We start from the raw sequence: 25,358 nt of genomic DNA, 5'->3' as shown, positions 1-25,358 counted from the left end.
ACATGGTTAGCCGATGTTAATGGTCACATGGTTAGCAGATGTTATTGGTCACATACACATGGTTAGCAGATGTTATTGGTCACATACACATGGTTAGCAGATGTTATTGGTCACATGGTTAGCAGATGTTATTGGTCACATACTCATGGTTAGCAGATGTTATTGGTCACATACACATGGTTAGCAGATGTTAATGGTCACATACACATGGTTAGCATATGTTATTGGTCACATGGTTAGCAGATGTTATTGTGAGTGTAGTGAAGTGCTTGTGCTTCTAGTTCCGACCGTGCAGTGATAACCAACAAGTAATATAACCTAACAATTCCAAAACTACGACCTTATACATACAAGTGTAAAGGAATGAGGAATAAAGGGGATAAAGAATATGTACATAAAGATATATGAATGAGTGATGGTACAGAACTGCATAGGCAAGGTGCAGTAGATGGTATAGAGTACAGTATATACATATGAGATGAGTAATGTAGGGTATGTAAACATTATATTAAGTGGCATTGGTTAAAGTGGCTAGTGATGCACACACCCTAACACACACCCCCTAACACACACCCTAACACACACACCCTAACACACACACACACACCCCCAGGAGCGATGTGTCAGGGGGAAAACATCTGAGGATAATTTGTAAACACCAGACCTGTCATGAGAAGGTCAGGTCCTGTCTGAGGGATATGGTACCTCCCAGAGAGGCTGGATGGGGAAGACGACTGAAACCAGAGGGGGGGGGGTACAACCTATCAACACCTTAAAGGACTTTGTGAAATAAAGGATTGGTCAGGGTGCCTGTTCCTAACCATAGTTCTCTCTCTCTAACTCTCCCTCTATCTTACTGACTGTGTCTTCTGTTCCCAACCATAGTTCTCTAACTCTCCCTCTATCTTACTGACTGTGTCTTCTGTTCCTAACCATAGTTCTCTCTCTAACTCTCCCTCTATCTTACTGACTGTGTCTTCTGTTCCCAACCATAGTTCTCTCTCTCTAACTCTCCCTCTATCTTACTGACTGTGTCTTCTGTTCCCAACCATAGTTCCTCTCTCTAACTCTCCCTCTATCTTACTGACTGTGTCTTCTGTTCCTAACCATAGTTCTCTCTCTAACTCTCCCTCTATCTTACTGACTGTGTCTTCTGTTCCCAACCATAGTTCTCTCTCTCTAACTCTCCCTCTATCTTACTGACTGTGTCTTCTGTTCCTAACCATAGTTCTCTCTCTAACTCTCCCTCTATCTTACTGACTGTGTCTTCTGTTCCTAACCATAGTTCTCTCTCTAACTCTCCCTCTATCTTACTGACTGTGTCTTCTGTTCCTAACCATAGTTCTCTAACTCTCCCTCTATCTTACTGACTGTGTCTTCTGTTCCTAACCATAGTTCTCTCTCTAACTCTCCCTCTATCTTACTGACTGTGTCTTCTGTTCCTAACCATAGTTCTCTAACTCTCCCTCTATCTTACTGACTGTGTCTTCTGTTCCCAACCATAGTTCTCTCTCTCTAACTCTCCCTCTATCTCTCCTCTAACTCTCCCTCTATCTTACTGACTGTGTCTTCTGTTCCTAACCATAGTTCTCTAACTCTCCCTCTATCTTACTGACTGTGTCTTCTGTTCCTAACCATAGTTCTCTAACTCTCCCTCTATCTTACTGACTGTGTCTTCTGTTCCTAACCATAGTTCTCTAACTCTCCCTCTATCTTACTGACTGTGTCTTCTGTTCCTAACCATAGTTCTCTCTCTCTAACTCTCCTCTATCTTACTGACTGTGTCTTCTGTTCTATAGTTCTCTCTCTCTAACTCCCTCTATCTTACTGACTGTGTCTTCTGTTCCTAACCATAGTTCTCTAACTCTCCCTCTATCTTACTGACTGTGTCTTCTGTTCCTAACCTGTTCCTAACTATCTTATACTGTGTCTTCTGTTCCTCTCTCTCTAACTCTCCCTCTATCTTACTGACTGTGTCTTCTGTTCCTAACCATAGTTCTCTAACTCTCCTCCTCTATCTTACTGACTGTGTCTTCTGTTCCTAACCATAGTTCTCTAACTCTCTCTATCTAACTCTCCCTCTATCTTACTGACTGTGTCTTCTGTTCCTAACCATAGTTCTCTCTCTCTAACTCTCCCTCTATCTTACTGACTGTGTCTTCTGTTCCTAACCATAGTTCTCTAACTCTCCCTCTATCTTACTGACTGTGTCTTCTGTTCCTAACCATAGTTCTCTCTCTAACTCTCCCTCTATCTTACTGACTGTGTCTTCTGTTCCTAACCATAGTTCTCTCTCTAACTCTCCCTCTATCTTACTGACTGTGTCTTCTGTTCCTAACCATAGTTCTCTAACTCTCCCTCTATCTTACTGACTGTGTCTTCTGTTCCTAACCATAGTTCTCTCTCTCTAACTCTCCCTCTATCTTACTGACTGTGTCTTCTGTTCCTAACCATATCTTACTCTCTTCTCTAACTCTCCCTCTATCTTACTGACTGTGTCTTCTGTTCCTAACCATAGTTCTCTCTCTAACTCTCCCTCTATCTTACTGACTGTGTCTTCTGTTCCTAACCATAGTTCTGTTCTCTCTCTAACTCTCCCTCTATCTTACTGACTGTGTCTTCTGTTCCTAACCATAGTTCTTCTCTAACTCTCCCTCTATCTTACTGACTGTGTCTTCTGTTCCTAACCATAGTTCTCTAACTCTCCCTCTATCTTACTGACTGTGTCTTCTGTTCCTAACCATAGTGTCTTTCTCTCTCTAACTCTCCCTCTATCTTACTGACTGTGTCTTCTGTTCCTAACCATAGTTCTCTCTCTAACTCTCCCTCTATCTTACTGACTGTGTCTTCTGTTCCTAACCATAGTTCTCTAACTCTCCCTCTATCTTACTGACTGTGTCTTCTGTTCCTAACCATAGTTCTCTCTCTAACTCTCCCTCTATCTTACTGACTGTGTCTTCTGTTCCTAACCATAGTTCTCTAACTCTCCCTCTATCTTACTGACTGTGTCTTCTGTTCCTAACCATAGTTCTCTCTCTAACTCTCCCTCTATCTTACTGACTGTGTCTTCTGTTCCTAACCATAGTTCTCTCTCTCTAACTCTCCCTCTATCTTACTGACTGTGTCTTCTGTTCCTAACCATAGTTCTCTCTCTCTAACTCTCCCTCTATCTTACTGACTGTGTCTTCTTACTGACTGTGTCTTCTGTTCCTAACCATAGTTCTCTCTCTCTAACTCTCCCTCTATCTTACTGACTGTGTCTTCTGTTCCTAACCATAGTTCTCTCTAACTCTCCCTCTATCTTACTGACTGTGTCTTCTGTTCCTAACCATAGTTCTCTCTCTCTCTCCTCTATCTTACTGACTGTGTCTTCTGTTCCTAACCATAGTTCTCTCTCTAACTCTCCCTCTATCTTACTGACTGTGTCTTCTGTTCCTAACCATAGTTCTCTCTCTCTCTCTATCTTAACTCCTAACCTCCTAACTCTATCTTACTGACTGTGTCTTCTGTTCCTAACCATAGTTCTCTAACTCTCCTCTATCTTACTCTCTCTCTAACTCTCCCTCTATCTTACTGACTGTGTCTTCTGTTCCTAACCATAGTTCTCTCTCTCTAACTCTCCCTCTATCTTACTGACTGTGTCTTCTGTTCCTAACCATAGTTCCTAACTCTCCCTCTATCTTACTGACTGTGTCTTCTGTTCCTAACCATAGTTCTCTAACTCTCCCTCTATCTTACTGACTGTGTCTTCTGTTCCTAACCATAGTTCTCTAACTCTCCCTCTATCTTACTGACTGTGTCTTCTGTTCCTAACCATCTTAGTTGTTCCTAACCATAGTTCTCTCTCTCTAACTCTCCCTCTATCTTACTGACTGTGTCTTCTGTTCCTAACCTAGTTCCTCTCTAACTCTCCCTCTATCTTACTGACTGTGTCTTCTGTTCCTAACCATAGTTCTCTAACTCTCCCTCTATCTTACTGACTGTGTCTTCTGTTCCTAACCATAGTTCTTCTCTAACTCTCCCTCTATCTTACTGACTGTGTCTTCTGTTCCTAACCATAGTCTTCTGTTCTAACCATAGTTCTCTAACTCTCCCTCTATCTTACTGACTGTGTCTTCTGTTCCTAACCATAGTTCTTCTCTAACTCTCCTCTATCTTACTGACTGTGTCTTCTGTTCCTAACCATAGTTCTCTAACTCTCCCTCTATCTTACTGACTGTGTCTTCTGTTCCTAACCATAGTCTCTCTCTAACTCTCCCTCTATCTTACTGACTGTGTCTTCTGTTCCTAACCATAGTTTCTCTCTCTAACTCTCCCTCTATCTTACTGACTGTGTCTTCTGTTCCTAACCATAGTCTCTCTCTAACTCTCCCTCTATCTTACTGACTGTGTCTTCTGTTCCTAACCATAGTTCTCTTCTGTTCCTAACCATACTCTCCCTCTATCTTACTGACTGTGTCTTCTGTTCCTAACCATAGTTCTCTCTCTAACTCTCCCTCTATCTTACTGACTGTGTCTTCTGTTCCTAACCATAGTTCTCTAACTCTCCCTCTATCTTACTGACTGTGTCTTCTGTTCCTAACCATAGTTCTCTAACTCTCCCTCTATCTTACTGACTGTGTCTTCTCTAACTCTCCCTCTATCTTACTGACTGTGTCTTCTGTTCCTAACCATAGTGTCTTCTGTTCCTAACCTCTCTAACTCTCCCTCTATCTTACTGACTGTGTCTTCTGTTCCTAACCATAGTTCTCTCTCTCTAACTCTCCCTCTATCTCTCTCTAACTCTCCCTCTATCTTACTGACTGTGTCTTCTGTTCCTAACCATAGTTCTCTCTCTAACTCTCCCTCTATCTTACTGACTGTGTCTTCTGTTCCTAACCATAGTTCTCTCTCTAACTCTCCCTCTATCTTACTGACTGTGTCTTCTGTTCCTAACCATAGTTCTCTCTCTCTAACTCTCCCTCTATCTTACTGACTGTGTCTTCTGTTCCTAACCATAGTTCTCTAACTCTCCCTCTATCTTACTGACTGTGTCTTCTGTTCCTAACCATAGTTCTCTAACTCTCCCTCTATCTTACTGACTGTGTCTTCTGTTCCTAACCTATCTCTATCTTACTGACTCTCTCTGACTGACTGTCTTCTGTTCCTAACCATAGTTCTCTCTCTAACTCTCCCTCTATCTTACTGACTGTGTCTTCTGTTCCTAACCATAGTTCTCTAACTCTCTTACTGACTGTGTCTTCTATCTTACTGACTGTGTCTTCTGTTCCTAACCATAGTTCTCTCTCTAACTCTCCCTCTATCTTACTGACTGTGTCTTCTGTTCCTAACCATAGTTCTCTCTCTAACTCTCCCTCTATCTTACTGACTGTGTCTTCTGTTTCTGTTCCTAACCATAGTTCTTCTGTTCCTAACCTCTAACTCTCTCCCTCTATCTTACTGACTGTGTCTTCTGTTCCTAACCATAGTTCTCTCTCTCTAACTCTCCCTCTATCTTACTGACTGTGTCTTCTGTTCCTAACCATAGTTCTCTCTCTAACTCTCCCTCTATCTTACTGACTGTGTCTTCTGTTCCTAACCATAGTTCTTCTCTCTAACTCTCCCTCTATCTTACTGACTGTGTCTTCTGTTCCTAACCATAGTTCTCTCTCTCTAACTCTCCCTCTATCTTACTGACTGTGTCTTCTGTTCCTAACCATAGACTGTGTCTTCTCTAACTCTCCCTCTATCTTCTTACTGACTGTGTCTTCTCCTAACCATAGTTCTTCTCTAACTCCTCTATCTTATGACTGTGTCTTCTGTTCCTAACCATAGTTCTCCTCTAACTCTCCCTCTATCTTACTGACTGTGTCTTCTGTTCCTAACCATAGTTCTCTCTCTAACTCTCCCTCTATCTTACTGACTGTGTCTTCTGTTCCTAACCATAGTTCTCTCTCTCTAACTCTCCCTCTATCTTACTGACTGTGTCTTCTGTTCCTAACCATAGTTCTCTCTCTAACTCTCCCTCTATCTTACTGACTGTGTCTTCTGTTCCTAACCATAGTTCTCTCTCTCTAACTCTCCCTCTATCTTACTGACTGTGTCTTCTGTTCCTAACCATAGTTCTCTCTAACTCTCCCTCTATCTTACTGACTGTGTCTTCTGTTCCTAACCATAGTTCTCTCTCTAACTCTCCCTCTATCTTACTGACTGTGTCTTCTGTTCCTAACCACTGTGTCTTAGTTCCTAACCATAGTTCTCTCTCTAACTCTCCCTCTATCTTACTGACTGTGTCTTCTGTTCCTAACCATAGTTCTCTCTCTAACTCTCCCTCTATCTTACTGACTGTGTCTTCTGTTCCTAACCATAGTTCTCTAACTCTCCCTCTATCTTACTGACTGTGTCTTCTGTTCCTAACCATAGTTCTCTAACTCTCCCTCTATCTTACTGACTGTGTCTTCTGTTCCTAACCATAGTTCTCTCTCTAACTCTCCCTCTATCTTACTGACTGTGTCTTCTGTTCCTAACCATAGTTCTCTCTCTAACTCTCCCTCTATCTTACTGACTGTGTCTTCTGTTCCTAACCATAGTTCTCTCTAACTCTCCCTCTATCTTACTGACTGTGTCTTCTGTTCCTAACCATAGTTCTCTCTCTAACTCTCCCTCTATCTTACTGACTGTGTCTTCTGTTCCTAACCATAGTCTCTCTAACTCCTCTATCTTACTGACTGTGTCTTCTGTTCCTAACCATAGTTTCTCTCTAACTCTCCCTCTATCTTACTGACTGTGTCTTCTGTTCCTAACCATAGTTCTCTAACTCTCCCTCTATCTTACTGACTGTGTCTTCTGTTCCTAACCAACTCTCCCTCTATCTTACTGACTGTGTCTTCTGTTCCTAACCATAGTTCTCTCTCTAACTCTCCCTCTATCTTACTGACTGTGTCTTCTGTTCCTAACCATAGTTCTCTAACTCTCCCTCTATCTTACTGACTGTGTCTTCTGTTCCTAACCATAGTTCTCTCTCTAACCTCTATCTTACTGACTGTGTCTTCTGTTCCTAACCATAGTTCTCTCTCTAACTCTCCCTCTATCTTACTGACTGTGTCTTCTGTTCCTAACCATAGTTCTCTCTAACTCTCCCTCTATCTTACTGACTGTGTCTTCTGTTCCTAACCATAGTATCTTCTGACTGTGTCTTCTAACTCTCTAACCTCTATCTTACTGACTGTGTCTTCTGTTCCTAACCATAGTTCTCTCTCTCTAACTCTCCCTCTATCTTACTGACTGTGTCTTCTGTTCCTAACCATAGTTCTCTCTCTCTAACTCTCCCTCTATCTTACTGACTGTGTCTTCTGTTCCTAACCATAGTTCTCTAACTCTCCCTCTATCTTACTGACTGTGTCTTCTGTTCCTAACCATAGTTCTCTAACTCTCCCTCTATCTTACTGACTGTGTCTTCTGTTCCTAACCATAGTTCTCTCTCTCTAACTCTCCCTCTATCTTACTGACTGTGTCTTCTGTTCCTAACCATAGTTCTCTCTCTAACTCTCCCTCTATCTTACTGACTGTGTCTTCTGTTCCTAACCATAGTTCTCTCTCTCTAACTCTCCCTCTATCTTACTGACTGTGTCTTCTGTTCCTAACCATAGTTCTCTCTCTAACTCTCCCTCTATCTTACTGACTGTGTCTTCTGTTCCTCTAGTTCCTAACTCTCCCCTATGACTGTGTCTTCTGTTCCTAACCTCTCTAACTCTCCCTCTATCTTACTGACTGTGTCTTCTGTTCCTAACCATAGTTCTCTCTCTCTAACTCTCCTAACCTCTATCTTACTGACTGTGTCTTCTGTTCCTAACCATAGTTCTCTCTCTAACTCTCCCTCTATCTTACTGACTGTGTCTTCTGTTCCTAACCATAGTTTCTCTCTCTAACTCCCTCTATCTTACTGACTGTGTCTTCTGTTCCTAACCATAGTTCTTCTGTTCTAACTCTCCCTCTATCTTACTGACTGTGTCTTCTGTTCCTAACCATAGTCTCTCTAACTCTCCCTCTATCTTACTGACTGTGTCTTCTGTTCCTAACCATAGTTCTCTCTCTAACTCTCCCTCTATCTTACTGACTGTGTCTTCTGTTCCTAACCATAGTCTAACTCTCCCTCTATCTTACTGACTGTGTCTTCTGTTCCTAACCCCTCTAATCTCTATCTTACTGACTGTGTCTTCTGTTCCTAACCATAGTTCTCTCTCTCTAACTCTCCCTCTATCTTACTGACTGTGTCTTCTGTTCCTAACCATAGTTCTCTCTCTAACTCTCCCTCTATCTTACTGACTGTGTCTTCTGTTCCTAACCAACTCTCTAACTCTCCCTCTATCTTACTGACTGTGTCTTCTGTTCCTAACCATAGTTCTCTCTCTAACTCTCCCTCTATCTTACTGACTGTGTCTTCTGTTCCTAACCATAGTTCTCTAACTCTCCTCTATCTTACTGACTGTGTCTTCTGTTCCTAACCATAGTTTCTCTAACTCTCCTCTATCTTACTGACTGTGTCTTCTGTTCCTAACCATAGTTCTCTCTCTAACTCTCCCTCTATCTTACTGACTGTGTCTTCTGTTCCTAACCATAGTTCTCTAACTCTCCCTCTATCTTACTGACTGTGTCTTCTGTTCCTAACCATAGTTCTCTAACTCTCCCTCTATCTTACTGACTGTGTCTTCTGTTCCTAACCATAGTTCTCTCTCTAACTCTCCCTAACCATAGTTCTCTCTCTCTAACTCTCCCTCTATCTTACTGACTGTGTCTTCTGTTCCTAACCATAGTTCTCTCTCTCTAACTCTCCCTCTATCTTACTGACTGTGTCTTCTGTTCCTAACCATAGTTCTCTCTCTAACTCTCCCTCTATCTTACTGACTGTGTCTTCTGTTCCTAACCATAGTTCTCTCTCTCTAACTCTCCCTCTATCTTACTGACTGTGTCTTCTGTTCCTAACCATAGTCTCTCTTCCTCTATCTTACTGACTGTGTCTTCTGTTCCTAACCATAGTTCTCTCTCTAATCTTATCTGACTGTGTCTTCTGTTCCTAACCATAGTTCTCTCTCTAACTCTCCCTCTATCTTACTGACTGTGTCTTCTGTTCCTAACCATAGTTCTCTCTCTAACTCTCCCTCTATCTTACTGACTGTGTCTTCTGTTCCTAACCATAGTTCTCTAACTCTCCCTCTATCTTACTGACTGTGTCTTCTGTTCCTAACCATAGTTCTCTCTCTAACTCTCCCTCTATCTTACTGTCTTCTGTTCCTGTAGTCTTCTGTTCCCCTATCTTATAGTTCTAACCATAGTTCTCTCTCTCTAATCTCTCTATCTTACTGACTGTGTCTTCTGTTCCTAACCATAGTTCTCTCTCTCTAACTCTCCCTCTATCTTACTGACTGTGTCTTCTGTTCCTAACCATAGTTCTCTAACTCTCCCTCTATCTTACTGACTGTGTCTTCTGTTCCTAACCATGTTCCTAACTCTCCCTCTATCATGACTGTGTCTTCTGTTCCTAACCATAGTTCTCTAACTCTCCCTCTATCTTACTGACTGTGTCTTCTGTTCCTAACCATATCTTACTCTGTGTCTTCTGTTCTAACTCTCCCTCTATCTTACTGACTGTGTCTTCTGTTCCTAACCTGTTCCTACTGTGTCTTCTGTTCCTAACCATACCATAGTTCTCTAACTCTCCTCTATCTTACTGACTGTGTCTTCTGTTCCTAACCTCTCTAACTCTCCCTCTATCTTACTGACTGTGTCTTCTGTTCCTAACCATAGTTCTCTCTCTAACTCTCCCTCTATCTTACTGACTGTGTCTTCTGTTCCTAACCATAGTTCTTCTCTCTAACTCTCCTCTATCTTACTGACTGTGTCTTCTGTTCCTAACCATAGTTCTCTCTCTAACTCTCCCTCTATCTTACTGACTGTGTCTTCTGTTCCTAACCATAGTTTCTCTCTAACTCTCCCTCTATCTTACTGACTGTGTCTTCTGTTCCTAACCATAGTCTCTCCCTCTAACTATCTTACTGACTGTGTCTTCTGTTCCTAACCATAGTTCTCTAACTCTCCCTCTATCTTACTGACTGTGTCTTCTGTTCCTAACCATAGTTCTCTCTCTAACTCTCCCTCTATCTTACTGACTGTGTCTTCTGTTCCTAACCATAGTCTCTCTAACTCTCCCTCTATCTTACTGACTGTGTCTTCTGTTCCTAACCATAGTTCTCTCTCTCTAACTCTCCCTCTATCTTACTGACTGTGTCTTCTGTTCCTAACCATAGTTCTCTCTCTAACTCTCCCTCTATCTTACTGACTGTGTCTTCTGTTCCTAACCATAGTTCTCTCTCTAACTCTCCCTCTATCTTACTGACTGTGTCTTCTGTTCTGTTCTCTAACTCTATCTTACTGACTGTGTCTTCTGTTCCTAACCATAGTTCTCTCTCTAACTCTCCCTCTATCTTACTGACTGTGTCTTCTGTTCCTAACCATAGTTCTCTCTCTCTAACTCTCCCTCTATCTTACTGACTGTGTCTTCTGTTCCTAACCATAGTTCTCTCTCTCTAACTCTCCCTCTATCTTACTGACTGTGTCTTCTGTTCCTAACCATAGTTCTCTCTCTAACTCTCCCTCTATCTTACTGACTGTGTCTTCTGTTCCTAACCATAGTTCTCTCTAACTCTCCCTCTATCTTACTGACTGTGTCTTCTGTTCCTAACCATAGTTCTCTCTCTAACTCTCCCTCTATCTTACTGACTGTGTCTTCTGTTCCTAACCATAGTTCTCTAACTCTCCCTCTATCTTACTGACTGTGTCTTCTGTTCCTAACCATAGTTCTCTCTCTAACTCTCCCTCTATCTTACTGACTGTGTCTTCTGTTCCTAACCATAGTTCTCTCTCTCTAACTCTCCCTCTATCTTACTGACTGTGTCTTCTGTTCCTAACCATAGTTCTCTAACTCTCCCTCTATCTTACTGACTGTGTCTTCTGTTCCTAACCATAGTTCTCTAACTCTCCCTCTATCTTACTGACTGTGTCTTCTGTTCCTAACCATAGTTCTCTCTCTCTAACTCTCCCTCTATCTTACTGACTGTGTCTTCTGTTCCTAACCATAGTTCTCTCTCTCTAACTCTCCCTCTATCTTACTGACTGTGTCTTCTGTTCCTAACCATAGTTTCTCTCTCTAACTCTCCCTCTATCTTACTGACTGTGTCTTCTGTTCCCATAGTTCTCTCTCTAACCATAGTGTCTTCTGTTCCTAACCTCTCTAACTCTCCCTCTATCTTACTGACTGTGTCTTCTGTTCCTAACCATAGTTCTCTCTCTCTAACTCTCCCTCTATCTTACTGACTGTGTCTTCTGTTCCTAACCATAGTTCTCTCTCTCTAACTCTCCCTCTATCTTACTGACTGTGTCTTCTGTTCCTAACTCTCCCTCCCTCTATCTTACTGACTGTGTCTTCTGTTCCTAACCATAGTTCTCTCTCCTCTAACTCTCTTCTCTATCTTCCCTCTATCTTGACTGTGTCTTCTGTTCCTAACCATAGTTCTCTCTCTAACTCTCCCTCTATCTTACTGACTGTGTCTTCTGTTCCTAACCATAGTTTCTCTCTAACTCTCCCTCTATCTTACTGACTGTGTCTTCTGTTCCTAACCATAGTTCTCTATCTTACTGACTGTGTCTTCTCTCCTAACTCTCCCTCTATCTTACTGACTGTGTCTTCTGTTCCTAACCATAGTTCTCTCTCTCTAACTCTCCCTCTATCTTACTGACTGTGTCTTCTGTTCCTAACCATAGTTCTCTCTCTCTAACTCTCCCTCTATCTTACTGACTGTGTCTTCTGTTCCTAACCATAGTTCTCTAACTCTCCCTCTATCTTACTGACTGTGTCTTCTGTTCCTAACCATAGTTCTCTAACTCTCCCTCTATCTTACTGACTGTGTCTTCTGTTCCTAACCATAGTTCTCTCTCTAACTCTCCCTCTATCTTACTGACTGTGTCTTCTGTTCCTAACCATAGTTCTCTCTCTAACTCTCCCTCTATCTTACTGACTGTGTCTTCTCTAACTCTCTCCCTCTATCTTACTGACTGTGTCTTCTGTTCCTAACCATAGTTCTCTCTCTCTAACTCTCCCTCTATCTTACTGACTGTGTCTTCTGTTCCTAACCATAGTTCTCTCTCTCTAACTCTCCCTCTATCTTACTGACTGTGTCTTCTGTTCCTAACCATAGTTCTCTAACTCTCCCTCTATCTTACTGACTGTGTCTTCTGTTCCTAACCTAACTAACTCCCTCTATCTTACTGACTGTGTCTTCTGTTCCTAACCATAGTTCTCTCTCTCTAACTCTCCCTCTATCTTACTGACTGTGTCTTCTGTTCCTAACCATAGTTCTCTCTCTAACTCTCCCTCTATCTTACTGACTGTGTCTTCTGTTCCTAACCATAGTTCTCTAACTCTCCCTCTATCTTACTGACTGTGTCTTCTGTTCCTAACCATAGTTCTCTCTCTCTAACTCTCCCTCTATCTTACTGACTGTGTCTTCTGTTCCTAACCATAGTTCTCTCTCTCTAACTCTCCCTCTATCTTACTGACTGTGTCTTCTGTTCCTAACCATAGTTCTCTCTCTAACTCTCCCTCTATCTTACTGACTGTGTCTTCTGTTCCTAACTATCATAGTCTTCTGTTCTCATAGTTCTCTAACTCTCCCTCTATCTTACTGACTGTGTCTTCTGTTCCTAACCATAGTTCTCTCTCTCTAACTCTCCCTCTATCTTACTGACTGTGTCTTCTGTTCCTAACCATAGTTCTCTCTCTAACTCTCCCTCTATCTTACTGACTGTGTCTTCTGTTCCTAACCATAGTTCTCTCTCTAACTCTCCCTCTATCTTACTGACTGTGTCTTCTGTTCCTAACCATAGTTCTCTCTCTAACTCTCCCTCTATCTTACTGACTGTGTCTTCTGTTCCTAACCATAGTTCTCTCTCTAACTCTCCCTCTATCTTCTGTGTCTTCTGTTCCTAACCATAGTCTCTCTCTAACTTCCCTCTAACTTACTCTTCCTCTAATCTTACTAACTCTCCTCTATCTGTGTCTTCTGTTCTGTTCTCTAACTATCTTACTGACTGTGTCTTCTGTTCTCTCTCTCTAACTCTCCCTCTATCTTACTGACTGTGTCTTCTGTTCCTAACCATAGTTCTCTCTCTAACTCTCCCTCTATCTTACTGACTGTGTCTTCTGTTCCTAACCATAGTTCTCTCTCTAACTCTCCCTCTATCTTACTGACTGTGTCTTCTGTTCCTAACCATAGTTCTCTCTCTAACTCTCCCTCTATCTTACTGACTGTGTCTTCTGTTCCTAACCATAGTTCTCTCTCTAACTCTCCCTCTATCTTACTGACTGTGTCTTCTGTTCCTAACCATAGTTCTCTCTCTCTAACTCTCCCTCTATCTTACTGACTGTGTCTTCTGTTCCTAACCATAGTTAGTTCTCTAACTCTCCCTCTATCTTACTGACTGTGTCTGTTTCTGTTCCTAACCTATCTTAGTTTAACCATAGTTCTCTCTCTAACTCTCCCTCTATCTTACTGACTGTGTCTTCTGTTCCTAACCATAGTTCTCTCTCTAACTCTCCCTCTATCTTACTGACTGTGTCTTCTGTTCCTAACCATAGTTCTCTCTCTAACTCTCCCTCTATCTTACTGACTGTGTCTTCTGTTCCTAACCATAGTTCTCTCTCTAACTCTCCCTCTATCTTACTGACTGTGTCTTCTGTTCCTAACCATAGTTCTCTCTCTAACTCTCCCTCTATCTTACTGACTGTGTCTTCTGTTCCTCTAGTTCCTAACTCTCCCTCTATCTTACTGACTGTGTCTTCTGTTCCTAACCATAGTTCTCTAACTCTCCCTCTATCTTACTGACTGTGTCTTCTGTTCCTAACCATAGTTCTCTCTCTAACTCTCCCTCTATCTTACTGACTGTGTCTTCTGTTCCTAACCATAGTTCTCTCTCTCTCTAACTCTCCCTCTATCTTACTGACTGTGTCTTCTGTTCCTAACCCCTCTAACTCTCCCTCTATCTTACTGACTGTGTCTTCTGTTCCTAACCATAGTTCTCTAACTCTCCCTCTATCTTACTGACTGTGTCTTCTGTTCCTAACCATACTCTAACTCTCCCTCTATCTTACTGACTGTGTCTTCTGTTCCTAACCATAGTTCTCTCTCTCTAACTCTCCCTCTATCTTACTGACTGTGTCTTCTGTTCCTAACCATAGTTCTCTCTCTAACTCTCCCTCTATCTTACTGACTGTGTCTTCTGTTCCTAACCATAGTTCTCTAACTCTCCCTCTATCTTACTGACTGTGTCTTCTGTTCCTAACCATAGTTCTCTAACTCTCCCTCTATCTTACTGACTGTGTCTTCTGTTCCTAACCATAGTTCTCTCTCTCTAACTCTCCCTCTATCTTACTGACTGTGTCTTCTGTTCCTAACCATAGTTTCTCTCTCTAACTCTCCCTCTATCTTACTGACTGTGTCTTCTGTTCCTAACCATAGTTCTCTCTCTCTCTAACTCTCCCTCTATCTTACTGACTGTGTCTTCTGTTCCTAACCATAGTTCTCTCTCTCTAACTCTCCCTCTATCTTACTGACTGTGTCTTCTGTTCCTAACTATCTTACTAGTTCTTCTCTCTAACTCTAACTCTCCTCTATCTTACTGACTGTGTCTTCTGTTCCTAACCATAGTTCTCTAACTCTCCCTCTATCTTACTGACTCTCTGTTCCTAACCATAGTTCTCTAACTCTCTTATCTTACTGACTGTGTCTTCTGTTCCTAACCATAGTTCTCTAACTCTCCCTCTCTAACTCTCCTAACCCTCTATCTTACTGACTGTGTCTTCTGTTCCTAACCATAGTTCTCTCTCTAACTCTCCCTCTATCTTACTGACTGTGTCTTCTGTTCCTAACCATAGTTCTCTCTCTAACTCTCCCTCTATCTTACTGACTGTGTCTTCTGTTCCTAACCATAGTTCTCTCTCTCTAACTCTCCCTCTATCTTACTGACTGTGTCTTCTGTTCCTAACCATAGTTCTCTCTCTAACTCTCCCTCTATCTTACTGACTGTGTCTTCTGTTCCTAACCATAGTTCTCTCTCTCTAACTCTCCCTCTATCTTACTGACTGTGTCTTCTGTTCCTAACCATAGTTCTCTCTCTAACTCTCCCTCTATCTTACTGACTGTGTCTTCTGTTCCTAACCATAGTTTCTCTCTCTAACTCTCCCTCTATCTTACTGACTGTGTCTTCTGTTCCTAACCTCTCTAACTCTCCCTCTATCTTACTGACTGTGTCTTCTGTTCCTAACCATAGTTCTCTCTCTAACTCTCCTCTATCTTACTGACTGTGTCTTCTGTTCCTAACCATAGTTCTCTCTCTAACTCTCCCTCTATCTTACTGACTGTGTCTTCTGTTCCTAACCATAGTTCTCTCTCTCTAACTCTCCCTCTATCTTACTGACTGTGTCTTCTGTTCCTAACCATAGTTCTCTCTCTAACTCTCCCTCTATCTTACTGACTGTGTCTTCTGTTCCTAACCATAGTTCTCTCTCTAACTCTCCCTCTATCTTACTGACTGTGTCTTCTGTTCCTAACCATAGTTTCTCTCTCTAACTCTCCCTCTATCTTACTGACTGTGTCTTCTGTTCCTAACCATAGTTCTTCTGTTCTAACTCTCCCTCTATCTTACTGACTGTGTCTTCTGTTCCTAACCATAGTTCTCTCTCTCTAACTCTCCCTCTATCTTACTGACTGTGTCTTCTGTTCCTAACCATAGTTCTCTCTCTAACTCTCCTCTATCTTACTGACTGTGTCTTCTGTTCCTAACCATAGTTCTCTCTCTAACTCTCCCTCTATCTTACTGACTGTGTCTTCTGTTCCTATACTAACTCTCCCTCTATCTTACTGACTGTGTCTTCTGTTCCTAACCATAGTCTCTCTAACTCTCCCTCTATCTTACTGACTGTGTCTTCTGTTCCTAACCATAGTTCTCTAACTCTCCCTCTATCTTACTGACTGTGTCTTCTGTTCCTAACTCTCTAACTCTCCCTCTATCTTACTGACTGTGTCTTCTGTTCCTAACCATAGTTCTCTCTCTAACTCTCCCTCTATCTTACTGACTGTGTCTTCTGTTCCTAACCATAGTTCTCTCTCTAACTCTCCCTCTATCTTACTGACTGTGTCTTCTGTTCCTAACCATAGTTCTCTCTCTCTAACTCTCCCTCTATCTTACTGACTGTGTCTTCTGTTCCTAACCATAGTTCTCTCTCTCTCTAACTCTCCCTCTATCTTACTGACTGTGTCTTCTGTTCCTAACCATAGTTCTCTCTCTAACTCTCCCTCTATCTTACTGACTGTGTCTTCTGTTCCTAACCATAGTTCTCTCTCTCTAACTCTCCCTCTATCTTACTGACTGTGTCTTCTGTTTCTGTTCTCTCTCTAACTCTCCTCTATCTTACTGACTGTGTCTTCTGTTAACCATAGTTTCTCTCTCTAACTCTCCCTCTATCTTACTGACTGTGTCTTCTGTTCCTAACCATAGTTCTCTAACTCTCCTCTATCTTACTGACTGTGTCTTCTGTTCCTAACCATATCTTAACTCTCCTCTATCTTCTGACTGTGTCTTCTGTTCCTAACCATAGTTCTCTCTCTAACTCTCCCTCTATCTTATCTGACTCTGTTCTGTTCCTAACTATCTTACTGACTGTGTCTTCTGTTCTAACCATAGTTCTCTCTCTCTCTCTCCCTCTATCTGACTGTGTCTTCTGTTCCTAACCATAGTTCTCTTCTCTAACTCTCCCTCTATCTTACTGACTGTGTCTTCTGTTCCTAACCATAGTTCTCTCTCTCTAACTCTCCCTCTATCTTACTGACTGTGTCTTCTGTTCCTAACCATAGTTCTCTAACTCTCCCTCTATCTTACTGACTGTGTCTTCTGTTCCTAACCATAGTTCTCTAACTCTCCCTCTATCTTACTGACTGTGTCTTCTGTTCCTAACCATAGTTCTTCTGTTCTAACTCTCCCTCTATCTTACTGACTGTGTCTTCTGTTCCTAACCTCTCTAACCTCTATCTTACTGACTGTGTCTTCTGTTCCTAACTCTCCTCTATCTTATAGTTCCTCTCTCTAACTCTCCCTCTATCTTACTGACTGTGTCTTCTGTTCCTAACCATAGTTCTCTCTCTAACTCTCCCTCTATCTTACTGACTGTGTCTTCTGTTCCTAACCATAGTTCTCTAACTCTCCCTCTATCTTACTGACTGTGTCTTCTGTTCCTAACCATAGTTCTCTCTCTAACTCTCCCTCTATCTTACTGACTGTGTCTTCTGTTCCTAACCATAGTTCTCTCTCTCTAACTCTCCCTCTATCTTACTGACTGTGTCTTCTGTTCCTAACCATAGTTCTCTCTCTAACTCTCCCTCTATCTTACTGACTGTGTCTTCTGTTCCTAACCATAGTTCTCTCTCTAACTCTCCCTCTATCTTACTGACTGTGTCTTCTGTTCCTATACTCTCTAACTCTCCCTCTATCTTACTGACTGTGTCTTCTGTTCCTAACCATAGTTCTCTCTCTCTAACTCTAACTCTCCCTCTATCTTACTGACTGTGTCTTCTGTTCCTAACCATAGTTCTCTCTCTAACTCTCCCTCTATCTTACTGACTGTGTCTTCTGTTCCTAACTCTCCCTCTATCTTACTGACTGTGTCTTCTGTTCCTAACCATAGTTCTCTCTCTAACTCCCTCTATCTTACTGACTGTGTCTTCTGTTCCTAACCATAGTTCTCTAACTCTCCCTCTATCTTACTGACTGTGTCTTCTGTTCCTAACCATAGTCTATCTTCTTCTCTAACTCTCCCTCTATCTTACTGACTGTGTCTTCTGTTTCATAGTTCTCTAACTCTCCCTCTATCTTACTGACTGTGTCTTCTGTTCCTAACCATAGTTCTCTCTCTAACTCTCCCTCTATCTTACTGACTGTGTCTTCTGTTCCTAACCATAGTTCTCTAACTCTCCCTCTATCTTACTGACTGTGTCTTCTGTTCCTAACCATAGTTCTCTCTCTCTAACTCTCCCTCTATCTTACTGACTGTGTCTTCTGTTCCTAACCATAGTTCTCTCTCTCTAACTCTCCCTCTATCTTACTGACTGTGTCTTCTGTTCCTAACCATAGTTCTCTCTCTAACTCTCCCTCTATCTTACTGACTGTGTCTTCTGTTCCTAACCATAGTTCTCTCTCTAACTCTCCCTCTATCTTACTGACTGTGTCTTCTGTTCCTAACCATAACTCTCCCTCTATCTTTCTGTGTCTTCTGTTCTCTAACTCTCCCTCTATCTTACTGACTGTGTCTTCTGTTCCTAACCATAGTTCTCTCTCTAACTCTCCCTCTATCTTACTGACTGTGTCTTCTGTTCCTAACCATAGTTCTCTCTCTCTAACTCTCCCTCTATCTTACTGACTGTGTCTTCTGTTCCTAACCATAGTTCTCTCTCTAACTCTCCTCTATCTTACTGACTGTGTCTTCTGTTCCTAACCATAGTTCTCTCTAACTAACTCCCTCTATCTTACTGACTGTGTCTTCTGTTCCTAACCATAGTTCTCTAACTCTCCCTCTATCTTACTGACTGTGTCTTCTGTTCCTAACCATAGTTCTCTCTCTAACTCTCCCTCTATCTTACTGACTGTGTCTTCTGTTCCTAACCATAGTTCTCTCTCTCTCTAACTCTCCCTCTATCTTACTGACTGTGTCTTCTGTTCCTAACCATAGTTCTCTCTCTCTAACTCTCCCTCTATCTTACTGACTGTGTCTTCTGTTCCTAACCATAGTTCTCTCTCTCTAACTCTCCCTCTATCTTACTGACTGTGTCTTCTGTTCCTAACCATAGTTCTCTAACTCTCCCTCTATCTTACTGACTGTGTCTTCTGTTCCTAACCATAGTTCTCTCTCTCTAACTCTCCCTCTATCTTACTGACTGTGTCTTCTGTTTAACCATAGTTCCTAACCATACTGTGTCTTCTGTTCCTAACCTCTCTAACTCTCCCTCTATCTTACTGACTGTGTCTTCTGTTCCTAACCATAGTTCTCCCTCTATCTAACTCTCCCTCTATCTTACTGACTGTGTCTTCTGTTCCTAACCATAGTTCTCTCTCTCTAACTCTCCCTCTATCTTACTGACTGTGTCTTCTGTTCCTAACCATAGTTCTTCTCCTAACCTCTCTAACTCTCCCTCTATCTTACTGACTGTGTCTTCTGTTCCTAACCATAGTTCTCTCTCTCTAACTCTGTGTCTTCTGTTCCTAACCATAACTCTCCCTCTATCTTACTGACTGTGTCTTCTGTTCCTAACCATAGTTCTCTCTCTAACTCTCCCTCTATCTTACTGACTGTGTCTTTCTGTTCCTGTTCCTAACCATAGTTCTCTCTCTAACTCTCCCTCTATCTTACTGACTGTGTCTTCTGTTTCTGTTCCTAACTATCTTACTGACTGTGTCTTCTGTTCCTAACCTCTCTCTCTAACTCTCCCTCTATCTTACTGACTGTGTCTTCTGTTCCTAACCATAGTTCTCTCTCTAACTCTCCCTCTATCTTACTGACTGTGTCTTCTGTTCCTAACCATAGTTCTCTCTCTAACTCTCCCTCTATCTTACTGACTGTGTCTTCTGTTCCTAACCATAGTTCTCTCTCTCTAACTCTCCCTCTATCTTACTGACTGTGTCTTCTGTTCCTAACCATAGTCTCTCTCTCTAACTCTCCCTCTATCTTACTGACTGTGTCTTCTGTTCCTAACCATAGTTCTCTCTCTATCTTAACTCTAACCCTCTATCTTATCTGACTGTGTCTTCTGTTCCTAACCATAGTTCTCTCTCTAACTCTCCCTCTATCTTACTGACTGTGTCTTCTGTTCCTAACCATAGTTCTCTCTAACTCTCCCTCTATCTTACTGACTGTGTCTTCTGTTTAACCATAGTTCCTAACTCTCCCTCTATCTTACTGACTGTGTCTTCTGTTCCTAACCATAGTTCTCTCTCTAACTCTCCCTCTATCTTACTGACTGTGTCTTCTGTTCCTAACCATAGTTCTCTCTCTAACTCTCCCTCTATCTTACTGACTGTGTCTTCTGTTCCTAACCATAGTTCTTCTCTAACTCTCCCTCTATCTTACTGACTGTGTCTTCTGTTCCTAACCATAGTTCTCTCTCTAACTCTCCCTCTATCTTACTGACTGTGTCTTCTGTTCCTAACCTCTCTAACTCTCCCTCTATCTTACTGACTGTGTCTTCTGTTCCTAACCATAGTTCTAACTCTCTCTATCTTACTGACTCTCTGTTCCTAACCTATCTTACTCTCCCTCTATCTTACTGACTGTGTCTTCTGTTCCTAACCATAGTTCTGTTCCTCTCTCTAACTCTCCCTCTATCTTACTGACTGTGTCTTCTGTTCCTAACCATAGTTCTCTCTCTAACTCTCCCTATCTATCTTACTGACTGTGTCTTCTGTTTAACCATAGTTCTCTCTAACTATCTTACTACTGTGTCTTCTGTTCCTAACCATAGTTCTCTAACTCTCCCTCTATCTTACTGACTGTGTCTTCTGTTCCTAACCATAGTTCTCTCTCTAACTCTCCCTCTATCTTACTGACTGTGTCTTCTGTTCCTAACCATAGTTCTCTCTCTAACTCTCCCTCTATCTTACTGACTGTGTCTTCTGTTCCTAACCTCTCTAACTCTCCTCTATCTTACTGACTGTGTCTTCTGTTCCTAACCATAGTTCTCTCTCTAACTCTCCCTCTATCTTACTGACTGTGTCTTCTGTTCCTAACCATAGTTCTCTCTAACTCTCCCTCTATCTTACTGACTGTGTCTTCTGTTCCTAACCATAGTTCTTCTCTAACTCTCCCTCTATCTTACTCTGTGTCTTCTAACTCTCCCTCTATCTTACTGACTGTGTCTTCTGTTCCTAACCATAGTTCTCTCTCTCTAACTCTCCCTCTATCTTACTGACTGTGTCTTCTGTTCCTAACCATAGTTCTCTCTCTCTAACTCTCCCTCTATCTTACTGACTGTGTCTTCTGTTCCTAACCATAGTTCTCTCTCTCTCTAACTCTCCCTCTATCTTACTGACTGTGTCTTCTGTTCCTAACCATAGTTCTCTAACTCTCCCTCTATCTTACTGACTGTGTCTTCTGTTCCTAACCATAGTTCTCTCTCTCTAACTCTCCCTCTATCTTACTGACTGTGTCTTCTGTTCCTAACCATAGTTCTCTCTCTCTAACTCTCCCTCTATCTTACTGACTGTGTCTTCTGTTCCTAACCATAGTTCTCTCTCTCTAACTCTCCCTCTATCTTACTGACTGTGTCTTCTGTTCCTAACCATAGTTCTCTCTCTCTAACTCTCCCTCTATCTTACTGACTGTGTCTGTTTCTGTTCCTAACCTTATGACTGTGTCTTCTGTTCCTAACCTCTCTCTCTCTAACTCTCCCTCTATCTTACTGACTGTGTCTTCTGTTCCTAACCATAGTTCTCTCTCTCTAACTCTCCCTCTATCTTACTGACTGTGTCTTCTGTTCCTAACCATAGTTCTCTCTCTCTAACTCTCCCTCTATCTTACTGACTGTGTCTTCTGTTCCTAACCATAGTTCTCTCTCTAACTCTCCCTCTATCTTACTGACTGTGTCTTCTGTTCCTAACCATAGTTCTCTAACTCTCCCTCTATCTTACTGACTGTGTCTTCTTCTGTTCCTAACTATCTTATGACTGTGTCTTCTGTTCCTAACCATAGTTCTCTCTAACTCTCCCTCTATCTTACTGACTGTGTCTTCTGTTCCTAACCATAGTTCTCTCTCTCTAACTCTCCCTCTATCTTACTGACTGTGTCTTCTGTTCCTAACCATAGTCTCTCTAACTCTCCCTCTATCTTACTGACTGTGTCTTCTTCCTAACCTGTTCCTAACCATCTTACTGACTGTGTCTTCTGTTCCTAACCTCTCTAACTCTCCCTCTATCTTACTGACTGTGTCTTCTGTTCCTAACCATAGACTGTGTCTTCTGTTCCTAACCATCTCTCTAACTCTCCCTCTATCTTACTGACTGTGTCTTCTGTTCCTAACCATAGTGTCTTCTGTTCTCTCTCTAACTCTCCCTCTATCTTACTGACTGTGTCTTCTGTTCCTAACCATAGTTCTTCTCTAACTCTCCCTCTATCTTACTGACTGTGTCTTCTGTTCCTCTAGTTCTCTCTCTCCTCCTCTAACTCTCCCTCTATCTTACTGACTGTGTCTTCTGTTCCTAACCATAGTTCTCTCTCTAACTCTCCCTCTATCTTACTGACTGTGTCTTCTGTTCCTAACCATAGTTCTAACTCTCCCTCTATCTAACTCTCTGTTCCTCTATCTTACTGACTGTGTCTTCTGTTCCTAACCATAGTTCTCTCTCTCTAACTCTCCCTCTATCTTACTGACTGTGTCTTCTGTTCCTAACCATAGTTCTCTCTCTAACTCTCCCTCTATCTTACTGACTGTGTCTTCTGTTCCTAACCATAGTTCTCTCTCTCTAACTCTCCCTCTATCTTACTGACTGTGTCTTCTGTTCCTAACCATAGTTCTCTCTCTCTAACTCTCCCTCTATCTTACTGACTGTGTCTTCTGTTCCTAACCATAGTAACTCTCCCTCTATCTTAACTCTCTGTTCCTAACCTATCTTCTCCCTCTATCTTACTGACTGTGTCTTCTGTTCCTAACCATAGTTCTCTAACTCTCCCTCTATCTTACTGACTGTGTCTTCTGTTCCTAACCATAGTTCTCTCTCTCTAACTCTCCCTCTATCTTACTGACTGTGTCTTCTGTTCTCTCTCTAACTCTCCCTCTATCTTACTGACTGTGTCTTCTGTTCCTAACCATAGACTGTGTCTTCTGTTCCTCTCTAACTCTCCCTCTATCTTACTGACTGTGTCTTCTGTTCCTAACCATAGTTCTCTCTCTAACTCTCCCTCTATCTTACTGACTGTGTCTTCTGTTCCTAACCATAGTTCTCTCTCTAACTCTCCCTCTATCTTACTGACTGTGTCTTCTGTTCCTAACCATAGTTCTCTCTCTCTAACTCTCCCTCTATCTTACTGACTGTGTCTTCTGTTCCTAACCATAGTTCTCTCTCTCTAACTCTCCCTCTATCTTACTGACTGTGTCTTCTGTTCCTAACCATAGTTCTCTCTCTCTAACTCTCCCTCTATCTTACTGACTGTGTCTTCTGTTCCTAACCATAGTTCTCTCTCTCTAACTCTCCCTCTATCTTACTGACTGTGTCTTCTGTTCCTAACCATAGTTCTCTCTCTAACTCTCCCTCTATCTTACTGACTGTGTCTTCTGTTCCTAACCATAGTTCTCTCTCTCTAACTCTCCCTCTATCTTACTGACTGTGTCTTCTGTTCCTAACCATAGTTCTCTCTCTAACTCTCCCTCTATCTTACTGACTGTGTCTTCTGTTCCTAACCATAGTTCTCTCTCTCTAACTCTCCCTCTATCTTACTGACTGTGTCTTCTGTTCCTAACCATAATTCTCTCTCTATCATCGCTCTCTCAATTCAATTCAATTTCAAAGGGCTTTATTGTCCTGGGAAACAGGACAAGTCTCGGTTTTGTCTCACCAGGGGTTGATCGGATTCGTATTTATGGTCGAAGGAATGAGCGTTACACCGAGGCCTGTACTCTGGAGCGGGATCGATTTGGAGGTGGAGGGTCCGTCATGGTCTGGGATGGTGTGTCACAGCATTATCAGACTGAGCTTGTTGTCATTACAGCCAATCTCAACGCTGTGCGTTACAGGAAGACATCCTCCTCCCTCATGTGGTACCCTTCCTGCAGGCTCATCCTGACATGACCCTCCAGTATGACAATGCCACCAGCCATACTGCTTGTACTGTGCGTGATTTCCTGCAAGACAGGAATGTCAGTGTTCTGTCATGGTCAGCAAAGAGCCCAGATCTCAATCCCATTGAGCACGTCTGGGACCTGTTGGATCGGAGGGTGAGGGCTAGGGCCATTCCCACCAGAAATTTCTGGGAATTTGCAGGTGCCTTGGAAGAGTGGGGTAACATCTCACAGCAATAACTGGCAAATCTGGTGCAGTCCATGAGGAGGAGATGCACTGCAGTACTTAATGCAGCTGGTGGCCAAACCAGATACTGACTGTTACTTTTGATTTTGACCCCCCCTTTGTTCAGGGACACATTATTCCATTTCTGTTAGTCACATGTCTGTGGAACTTGTTCAGTTTATGTCTCAGTTGTTGAATCTTATATTCATACAAATATTTACACATGTTAAGTTTGCTGAAAATAAACGCAGTTGACAGTGAGAGGGCGTTTAGTTTTTTTCTGAGTTTATATTTTTCTGTATAGAAAGGAGTAATTTATATCATTTAGGCAAATGTATTTTCTAATGGGTTTTCTCTCTCTTTCTCGGTTTCTCTCTCTCATTCTATCTCTCTCTTTCTCTGTTTCTCTCTCTCATTCTATCTATCTCTTTCTCTGTCTCTCTCTCTTTCTGTTTGTCTCTCTTTCTCTCCTTAGAGACCAGTGACTACAGCGAGGTGGTATCAGACTCCTTCCCCTCCGCCCCGGCAGAACCTCTCCCAGAGTTCCAGCTGGAACCCGAGGACGGGTTCGTCGTGAAGAACCGTCCGGTGCAGCTGCGCTGTAGGGCCGCCCCCGCTACGCAGATATACTTCAAATGTAATGGAGAGTGGGTCAACCAGAACGATCATGTGACCAAAGAGAGCCTCGACCAGATCACAGGTACAGGAATAGTACTGGAGCACACAATGCAATCACACAATCCCATAGTCTCAAACATTCACGAGCGCAAGAATTCACACACACACACACACACACACACACACACACGCAATCTCATGAGCGCGAGCATTGACACAAATACACATTCTCATACACATACACTACACTCACTCTTAACTTTCCACAACCGTCCACTAATAGACGTTACACAAAGAAACCCTGTACACTAGTGGTACGCTGGTCAGCTGTTTTCTCACCTCCCTGCAATCGCTAATGACCCACAACCTCCCGACTATATGTGAAAAGCTGAGGGCCTGTTAGAGATGGGGGAATCTTCTTCTTTTTTTTTGACAGGTGGTGATTTAGCCGGATTTAGAGGTTTCTGGTTCTAATTTCTGACATTTTGATTGGGTGTTAGAATATGCAGTGTCTCTTCGGTCATTATATGAAACCAGAATAATGTAACAATCTCGTTGACATTAGTAAAGAGTTCTCTGTCATCTCTGGATCTTTCCCTGAGCAAAGA

At 42.1% G+C, this 25,358-nt stretch overlaps 1 protein-coding gene across 1 annotated transcript in view; it reads left to right on the top strand.

The window, feature by feature from the left end:
* Positions 1-25,358, top strand: part of LOC124039397 (netrin receptor UNC5B-b-like) — a 258,195-nt gene that overhangs the window by 161,369 nt on the left and 71,468 nt on the right. Inside the window, exon 2 of the mRNA XM_046355361.1 lies at positions 24,608-24,832. Coding sequence (XP_046211317.1) covers positions 24,608-24,832 — 225 coding nt within the window. The remainder of the gene's footprint in view (positions 1-24,607; positions 24,833-25,358) is intronic.

This window comes from Oncorhynchus gorbuscha, linkage group LG07 (genome assembly GCF_021184085.1).
Source record: "Oncorhynchus gorbuscha isolate QuinsamMale2020 ecotype Even-year linkage group LG07, OgorEven_v1.0, whole genome shotgun sequence".
NCBI classification, from domain to species: domain Eukaryota; kingdom Metazoa; phylum Chordata; class Actinopteri; order Salmoniformes; family Salmonidae; genus Oncorhynchus; species Oncorhynchus gorbuscha.
Note: the sequence above shows the minus strand (reverse complement) of the source record. Positions and strands in the feature narration are given on the sequence as shown.